General features: G+C 38.6%; 1 protein-coding gene across 1 annotated transcript; it reads left to right on the top strand.

The window, feature by feature from the left end:
- Positions 1-2,027: 2,027 nt before the first annotated feature.
- Positions 2,028-2,420, top strand: LOC138879296 (uncharacterized). Its single transcript, XM_070158902.1, has one exon. The coding sequence runs from the start codon at positions 2,028-2,030 to the stop codon at positions 2,418-2,420; it is 393 nt and encodes a 130-aa protein (XP_070015003.1).
- The last annotated feature ends 7,579 nt before the right edge of the window (positions 2,421-9,999 follow it).

The following is a 9,999-nucleotide window of genomic DNA, read 5'->3' as shown; positions in this document are numbered from 1 at the left end:
GTTTTTGTCTTAGCGGAACCTGTACGACCTTTGCTACTCTATCTATCTGTATTTTTTTTGGCAAACCATTAGGCAAGTGCCTACGGCTAGTTTTGTATTAATAAAGAAACAACAAACTACAATGGAAGAGTTTGTTACTATTCCTATTGAAGCTAAAATAATCTAATCTTCTAGCAAGCATGTAAAAAGTATGAACTTGAAAGTAGCAAGTATTCTATGATAGCCATAGAGTTTATAACACACTCTATGACGTTATTACAATTGAAAATGCTGATAAACTGATAAACTAGCACGATGTAGAAATTAGATTGTTGCCCCTCGTTTATCAAAATTGTGATTTCTTCAAATAGAACTTCGTTGAAATCCTCTTTAACTGTCTTCAAAAAATCTTCAAAATTCTTCATTTCTTGTCGATGTATGATTTCTTTCAAATTCTTTACTTTGAAGATGCACCTTTTCCTTGGTTTGTTGTTGCCCAAAGTAGCCAATGATATGAATATGTTCAGTGCAACATGGCTTCCGATCCCAAGTGAAGTCCTCAAATTTTTGTCCTTTATTGCGTGCGGCCATGTTAGCTTCCTAAAAATTCATTTGGATTACACAGCTTGTTGCCTTATGTATCTTCACTGTACAACTCACTTTATTCTCTTTGTATTGAATTTTCCTATATTGCCGACCATTTGTTTGCAACCTTTTCTGAAGAAAGTGTGACTTGCATTCTTTTTGTGATGTCCTTAGAAATGTGTATCTTCCTTTGGATGTGTAGCAATTTGTTCCCTTTCTTACAATTCCAATGCAACAGGCGTGCATTAAACAATTAAAACACTGTGTTGGCCCATGTTGTATGCCCAACTTTTCCTTGAAGTCATGCCTTCTCTAGCAAGCTGATTGGGTATCCAATGCATTTAGCCATTCTTGTTGTGCTCGATAATTGGTGTGCTTTTGGACTTTCAGATCTTGTCTTTAATTGTCTTATAAGAGAGTGTTGTAAACATTGTGTCAAAAGGTGGTGCATCACAGTGATATTAAATCTCATTACTTTCATTGTACTACTAAATCATTGTTGGAGCATATGGTCTTTATTGCAGAAAATATGTGTATCAGCCTTAGTCCTTATTCTCTTGATTGCTATGCCAGAGCCTACCCACTTCTTCCCTTCAATGGACTGAGTACAATGTACTAATACCACCATTTATAGGATCGACAGCAGGTAATGAATAGCTGTAGTATAGTTCCCTACAAAAGAGAATAAAGAGTTAGCATAAAAGAATATCTGTATTAGATGGGGCTTTCGGATGTGTTTTGGGACAACATGATGAGATAGGGAGAAATTATCAAGAAATATACTATTTGAGTAAGAAATTCATACCTTATGAGGCACAACACTCTCGGTTAGAACGCATTTGTTGTGCTTTGACCTGGACGACCTAGAAATTAAGGCATTACTTCTGTGCCTATATCACACACCTTATATCCAAGATGGACCCTCTGAAGTACATATTGCAGAAGCCCATGCCGACTGGGAAGTTAGCCAAGTGGTATATATTGTTAATTGAGTTTGACATCATCTATGTAACTCAAAAGGCGGTATAAGGACATGCATTGGCATACCATCTTGTTGAAAATCCTGTAGGAGGAGAATACGAGCCCTTGAATATGCATTTTTCTGATGAAGAAGTGTCGTTCGTAAGAGAAGACATTACTAAAGAATACGACGATTGAAGGATGTTCTTTGATGGAGCAGCAAATTTCAAAGGAGTGGGCATTGGAGCAATTTTGGTATCGAAAACTGGCCAGCATTATCCGGTGTCTGCTAAACTCAGATTTCCCCACACCAACAACATGGCAGAATATGAAGCCTGCATACTAGGGCTCAACATGGCAATCGACATGAATATTAAGGAGATGCTGGTAATTGGTGATTTAGATCTTCTTGTGCACCAGGTACAAGGAGAATGGGCACCAAGAATTCCAAGATATTGCCATATCTGCACCGTGTACTGGAATTGAGAAAGAGGTTCACAAAGATGGAGTTTCAGTATGTTTCCAGAATTCAGAACGAGTTTGCTGATGCTTTGGCCATGTTGTCATCCATGATACAACATCGAGATAAAAATTTCATTGATCCTATCCTAGTGAGAATCCATAATCAACAGGCTTACTACGCTCATGTCAAGGAGGAGATGGATGGAAAACCTTTGTTCCATGACATCAAGGAATATTTAGCAAAAGGGGAATACCTGGAGCATGCGAACCATACTAAAAAATGCACACTCCTGAGATTTTACAATCACTTCTTCCACAGCGGAGGAAACTTGTATAGAAGAACTCCTAATTTGGGATTGCTAAGATGTGTCAACATAAAAGGGCTTCTAAGCTACTCTAGGAGATACATGTCGGGACCTGCAGCCCGCATATGAATGGTTTCATCTTGGCCAAGAAGATACTTAGGGCCGGTTACTTTTGGATGACTATGGAGACAGATTATGTCCAGTATGTCCGCAAATGCTACCAATAGCAAGTGCATGCCGATATGATAAGAGTGCCACCAAATGAACTAAATGCAACAAGATCACCTTGGCCATCGCCGCTTGGGAAATGGATATCATAGGTACGATCGAGCCCACTGCTTCAAACGGGCACATGTTTATTCTAGTGGCCATTCACTACTTCACAAAATGGGTAAATGTTGCATCCTACAAAGCTGTAACCAAGAAAGTCATCGCAGACTTTGTCAAAAATCGTATTATTTTCCGATTCGGAGTTCCCGAGTCCATTGTCACTGATAATGTCGCCAATCTCAACAGTGATATGATGAAAGCCATGTGTGAAACTTTCAAAATCAAGCACAAGAAATCCACAATGTACAGACCTTAGATGTATAGAGTCGTCAAAGCATCCAACAAAAACATCAAGAAAATACTAAGGAAGATGGTAGAAAACCACGATAAATGGCACAAGAAACTACCCTTTGCTTTGTTGGGATACTGACCTACAATTCGCACATCAACCGGGGCAACTCCTTACTTACTAGTTTATGGTACCGAAGCTGTCATCCCACTCGAGGTAGAGATTCCTTCTCTAAGGATCATACAAGAAGCCGAACTCAGCGACACAGAATGGATAAGGAGTCCCTATGAGTAATTGGCCTTTATAGTTGGAAAAAGAATGAACGCAATATGTCACGGTCAAATTTATCATAACAGAATGTCTAGAGCTTTCAACAAAAAGGTCAAACCGAGGTATTTTGCACCAGGACAGTTGGTACTGAAGAAAATCTTCCCGTATCAAGATGAAGCCAAAGGGAAATTCTCTCCTAACTGGTAAGGTCCCTACATGGTTCACAGGGTGCTAACAGGAAGAGAACTCATACTTGCAGAAATGGATGGAGATGTTTGGCCAAAACCAATCAATTTTGACGCAGTCAAGAAATACTATGTTTAGACTATTTACATTTCTTCATCAGATATAATTAAACTACGCTTGACTTGATTCCCGCTTAAGAGGGGAAACGTAGGCAGCCCAGTGGGTTCGGTCATATCATCATAAAATTTCCATTTTCCCCCTAGAATCAGAAACTAGGGCAGAATTTTGAGGAGGACCCTCAAAATTCCGGAGCAAGTCCATCCAACGCCATTGCATGCCAGAAAGTCAGAAATTGGTTATGAAACTGGGGTAGAATTTTGAGAAGGGTTCTCAAAATTCCGAAAAAGGTTCAACAAGTTCGTTGCTCTCAAACGGCTGAAGGATCATCTACCAAACTAGGGCAGAATTTTAAGGAGGACCCTCTGAAATGTGTTACATTCACTAGTTAATCCAAAATTATCTAATATTTCACCATGTTTCTAAAATAACTCTATTTTTATCAATAATTGCATATTTTTAAAAACTCTATTTCAGTAACAGCTAGGTGTTACCCAGGGAAACTTAAACAAGGCATCCAAAACAGAGAAGCAAGGTTTGCATAAAAAGGCATGAACCAACCTCCCCTTACAAAACTTACAATTTTTCTTTGAGCGCAGGCACATCTAACGTAGCAGTAGCATTCACAAATATATAAAAACGAAGCAAAATAACTATCTCTGAAATGTGTTACAGTTACTAGTTCATCTAAAATTATTTGATATTTCACCATGTTCTTAAAATAACTCTATTTTTATCAATAATTGCACATTTTCAAAAACACTATTTCTGTAACAGCCAGGTCTTACCCAGGAAAACTCAAACAAGGCATCCAAAATGGAGAACCAAGGTCTGTAGACAAAGGCACGAACAAACCACCCCTTACAAAACTTACAATTTTTCTTTGAGCGCAGGCACATCTGACGTACCACTAGCATTCACAAATATATATAAACAAAGCAAAATAACTACCAAACGGGCCACCATACACTGAACGTATGTCTAGCTAAGAAACATTGTACTCTTATTTTCTATCCGTCTTTTTCATGGGACCCATCCCTATTCCGAACCTTGCATGAGGCTAAGCCCTGCCTTTGTATTTACATACAGCTAAGCTCTGCCTTCCATTTGAATGGGACTAAGCCCTATCCCGCATCCTGCATGAGGCTAAGCCTTGCCTCCATATTTACATAAGGTTAAGCTCTGCCTTCCATTTTGCATGGGACAAAGCCATGTCCCGCATCTTGCATGGGCCCAAGCCATGTCCTGAACCTTGTATGAGGCTAAGCCCTGCCTCCTTATTTGCATAAGGCTAAGCTCTGCCCTCCATTTACATGGGACTAAGCCCTATACCGCATCTTGCACGAGGCTAAGCCCTGCCTCCATCTTTGCATAAGGCTAAGCTCTTCCTTCCATTTTGCATGGGACTAAGCCTTGTCCCGTATCCTGCATGAGACTAAGCTCTGTCTTCATCTTGCATGAGGCTAACCCCTGCCTCTATATCTGCATAAAGCTAAGCTCTTCCTTCCATTTGCATGGGACTAAGCCATGTCCCGCATCCTGCATGAGACTAAGATCTGTCTCCATTTTATTGCAATTATAATAAATACCCCCATTTTATTTCAATTATAACCCAATTAAACCAGCCCTAAAACCCCGATTAAATCAGCCCAACACCTACGCCCAAAACTAAATCCTACCCGACCCAATCGCTGGTCCAATCTGGACTGTTGATCAATTCTAATCAATGGTCTAGATCCCCCCATACCATATTTAACCTAATAGACTAACCCCCTCCACCAAACCCTTATTTCCTCTCTTCACTCAGCCGATACAATCTCTCATTCTCTCTCAAGCTCTCTACACAACCATGGCTCCTATTCGTTGGCTCGCCGGTATCAACGGTGGTTCTACCACCACACCTAGCATCCATGGCCCCTCACCTGTCGTATCCTTAATACCTTGAGGCCCTCAAGGGAGCCAGAAGACGATTCACTTGCCTCCCATGATTTCTAAGTCATTCTCAGGCCGTCCATGGCTGTCTGAGTAAGATCTTTCTTTTTCCGGCTAGATCCATGGATTATAAGCAGGAATCTCTCTATATCTAGGTTATCACTCTCTGAAACCCTATTTTTAGCTGTTGACTTCTTAGATATGTAACAAATCTAAGAGTTTTCGAAGTTGTCTTTACTGTTTTCTTAAGAATCATTCTGATTTTTCAAAAAATGCCTTTTTATCTTCAAACTAGGGTTTCTTAACCCCTTTTCAGAATGACTTTCCTTCTGATTTTTTGGTATTATTCTATGAGTCTTACTATGTTTAAAAGGCTCTTCAAGTTTTTCCCTTTCATCTGATTTATCATGTTGAAAACCTAATTATTTTGGTCTTAATCCTGGGTTTTGAGAACTGTCCTTGCTTATTTGTTCGTTTAATTTGCTCGCATGTCCGTTATTCATGAATATGTTTTATGTTTCTATGATTTTTACCCTATTTGCTCATTAGGGTTTCTGATTTTGCTTCATCCGCCTATACTATGTTTATTTTGTTTGTTAAAAGAATTTATGCTAATTCCTCTAGTCAGTACTATTTTTTCTAGATGAATTCCTGACTTTATGTGATTTTTACTTGATTACGCTTATTAGGGTTTATGATTTTATTCCTTCTTTCCTATACTGTGAATATTTCATTTATTTATAGCAATTTGTATTAATTCCCCTTAATCATTACTACTCCTATTTGAATCCCTAATTTTCTGTAATTGATGCCTTTCACCAATCTCTTGTGATGATTTCCTTACTGATTTTCAACCTCTAAGATATTTTCTTGCCTTATTTTTGGTCGACTATGTTGTCAATTGGTTCTGAAGTACTTCCCTTAATTAGATTTTCTGAACCTAGCCTAATTACTTGTTCTATACTTATTATGCCTCAAAATATTTTCTTATGTGCTATGTTCCAGGCTTATGTGATCTCTTTCCTTATTTGTCTTTACCGTTGGTAAATTACACCCTTAATTAAAGGAGACTTGACTGATTTTTGATTCTTAATTGATTATGTAATTCTATAATTGTAGGAAAATTGATTCTTGCCTCATTGACCTGACTTTCTAACTATTATATATACCCTCTTATCTTTTCATTACCCACATGAACACATTAGTTCCAAAAAAAAACTCTCTCTCACACAAAAAACATTCTTCTGCTCTCTTTTCTCTGGTTACTTACTATTGTTCTAAGTCAGCCGACTGCAAGATAAGGTTGATTACTTTACTCTCTTTCCCCTCACTTTGTGTTTACTATCTTCTTTATTGGTATGTTCTTATTTCACTTCAAGTTTCAAAACAATGTGTTTCTTTTACTCCTTCATTTTATCCTATTTCTAGTATGTTTTCACTTATGGTTATGTTGATTCAACTTGCAATTGATATGTTTGCTTCAATCACTTCATCAGCATGCTTCTAAATGTCTCCCCTCCCTTAGACTCATCATGTTTATAAAATGTTATCCCCCCTCTTAATATACCCCAATGAGGCCCTTCCTTATGTTTCTCTAATTTCTGTCACGAACCTCTTTGTGCAAAATAGTTGGCTATCCTTAATGTTACAACCCATATCCACATGTGTTAGTTCATGCCATATATTATTTAACATAAATCCAAGAAGGAATTATCTTTGAGATGATAAGAAGTCAATCATATTGGTCTTAAGTAATACAAGAGTGTATAAGGGTGATTAACAAGTATTAGAAGTTAAATGAATCAAGGATGTTGTAACTCATATTTTCAGGTAAATCTAGCGGTGCTTAATACACTCAAGAGGTCATGTATTAAGGTATTTTAATCATATAATATCCGTATCATAAGTCTTGAAGTCAAACGAGTTATGAAACAAAAGTCGACAAAAGTTGTCGCAACTTAGGTTCATAATTTTACTTAAACATTAGGTCAAATGTTTCTAATCTTTTCTCATAATTTACAAGGAATTACGGGGTGATCTACCCACCAAATTAAAGATCTATGAGTCTAGTTTCCAACGCATTAAACCGTTCATCGATACGATCTCGGAGTAGAGAGATATTCGCGTTTTCGCGAGACTGCGCCAAGCACCTCTCTATGGGGCCCACTAAGTCGGTTTAAGATATTTGGACCTATATAGGATGCCTCCAACCCGTTTTAAGTCATTTTTTCTCAATATTTTAAGACCTTAGAACCCTAGGAACATCCTCTCAAGGTTCTCTCAAGATTCAAGACCCAAAAAAGGGCAAACAACACAAATCAAGTGTCGGGAATTTCGTGGCGCTAGTAAGTCTCTTGTTCTTCTTGTTGTTGCTAATTTTTGTGTCGTTACAGCTCGTGTGGGAGGTTGTTTTAAAGTGTTTATGTTCTATAAATACTCCCTCATGTTCTTAATGTCAATCCTAGGTGATTTCAAGCCTTCTAAAGTGATTCTAGTGCCAAAAAACACTAATTGATCGCTAGTTTCATTTTTTTGTTGTTGTGGCAGCATTGGAGGGATATTTCATGGAAATTTATGGTAAAATTGGAGTTGTTCTTTCTTTATAATGGTAAGGAACCTCTTAATCTATATGTATTTAAGATTATCCAAGTTGCAGCTAAGCCATTGAAGCTAGGACTCGTGAAATATATATCGAAAGGCTTGGTAGTAATGTTATTGTTCTATGGACTGTTTTGCGTTGTTGTTGGGCTGCTTATTTTACTACTATTTTGTGGAGTTTTTGAGGAGGAAGGGTGTGGATAAACACCATATATATGTAGGGTTGTGGGATGATACTTATTCGTAACATTTCCGGGTCGTTTGACACGACTACGGTGGTCGTCGTATGTATGAAGTGATTAGGCTGTGTGTGGACTATTTTGGGAGGCTCAATATGTTTATTATTGATGTTGTTTGGGCTGTTTGGTGACTGTTTTGAATGGTGTGAGGTCATATATATAGGGGAGGTGCTGTCCGTTTCATCGTAAAATAGGTTGTGGTCGATACATAATAGTTATGACGCTTAAATGATAACGATAGTATCGTTTCTCTTATTGTAGACTAAGGAGTTTTGACAATTGCATAGCTTGAGATTGGGGCAGTATATACAAGGTATGTGAGGCTATCCCTTTCCTTCTTTTGCACGACTCTGATTGTACATAATGTAATGAACGAGCTTCCAAGATACTCTACTCTTAGAAGCTAGCAGTACTTACATTGTTTTCCCTCTTATGGAACGATTGATGTTAATGTTGCTTCTCTTATTCTTATGTTATCAATGTTGTTGGTACTTTCTGATTCTTATAAGGTTCATAGTGAAGAGTTAGTCCTAATAATGTGTACAGAGGATACCGACCTTACGTCACTCCGAAAGGTTTAGAATGTGATTTCATGAGTCGAGCATGCATTATATATATGTATCCATTTTACTCTACCGAGCCATGCTATAGTTGGCCGGGTACGGCACCTATTGTGCAACCACTGATCAGTTGGGGTTTATCGAGCTCCACGTGGTCAGGTACGATTCTACCGAGCCTTATGATGGCAAGGTACGTTTTTTACCGAGCCTATTATGGCTGGGTACGATATTATGATGATGATGCCCACAAAGGCGAATGTTTTAAAGGTTTATGTAATTATACATATGTATTATGCATTTCATGTCAGTAGACCTCAGAGGTACTAAGATGTTACAGGTTGTATATTCTCTATCCTTGCTTACATTACTGATAGTATTTATGGTTCCCTACCTTACATACTCAGTACTTTATTCATACTTATGTCCTTTTATTTGTGGACGCTGCATGTCGTGCTACAGGTCCTGATAGACAGGCAGGTGCAGCTCCCTCACCACAGTAGGTTGTCCAGTTCAGCGGTGATTGGCGAGATCCCTTCTCCGGACTTGCCTTGGTCTTGGTATGCATTTTTGTTATAGACATTATGGGTATGTCGGGGCCCTGTTCCGGCTATGTTACAACACTTATGTTCATTTAGAGGCTCATAGACAAGTGTCGACTCATGTATAGTTTGGTATGCCTTGTCGGCTGGTTTTTGTTATATAGTCTTTCATGGTAACGTGGTAGCTCATACCTTATATGTAGTTTCTTGATTGTCTGGTCATCCCCTGCTATGTATGTTCATGCCATCATATTTTATTGCTGGTTGTCCTTGATCCAGGTCTACCATTTATATTGATCTCATCAGCCCTAAAAGATAATAATGAAGGTTAGATGAAATGTACGTTGGTGCTCGACAAGTATGGTCGGATGCTAGTCATGGCCCTCCAGTTTGGGTCATGACAAACTTGGTATCAGAGGAAGTCTATCCTAGGGATTGTCTATGAGCCATGTCTAGTAGAGTCTTGATTATGGATGTGTAGCACGCCACATTTATAATCAGGAGGCTACATGATATTTAGGGTTGTTACCTTCTTCCTGAATCTAGATCGTGCGTAGAGTTGAGTCGTAAATGTTCGCCTCTAATATTCACCTTGTTTTATTTCAGTGATGCCTTTGACTAGGAAGCAAACGATTAGTAGATCGCTTGGTACATCAGAGGGAGAGGGTACCAATCAGGTGCCCCAAGCCAGAGCAGGACAAAGTGAGG

The sequence above is a fragment of the Nicotiana sylvestris genome, chromosome 10 (assembly GCF_000393655.2).
Source record: "Nicotiana sylvestris chromosome 10, ASM39365v2, whole genome shotgun sequence".
In the NCBI taxonomy this organism is placed as follows: domain Eukaryota; kingdom Viridiplantae; phylum Streptophyta; class Magnoliopsida; order Solanales; family Solanaceae; genus Nicotiana; species Nicotiana sylvestris.
This window is presented reverse-complemented; position numbering and strand designations above follow the sequence as displayed.

Bases quoted from the DNA above. Each gene is read 5' to 3' on its own strand.
- LOC138879296 (XM_070158902.1), top strand. From the start codon at position 2,028: ATGGAGTTTCAGTATGTTTCCAGAATTCAGAACGAGTTTGCTGATGCT.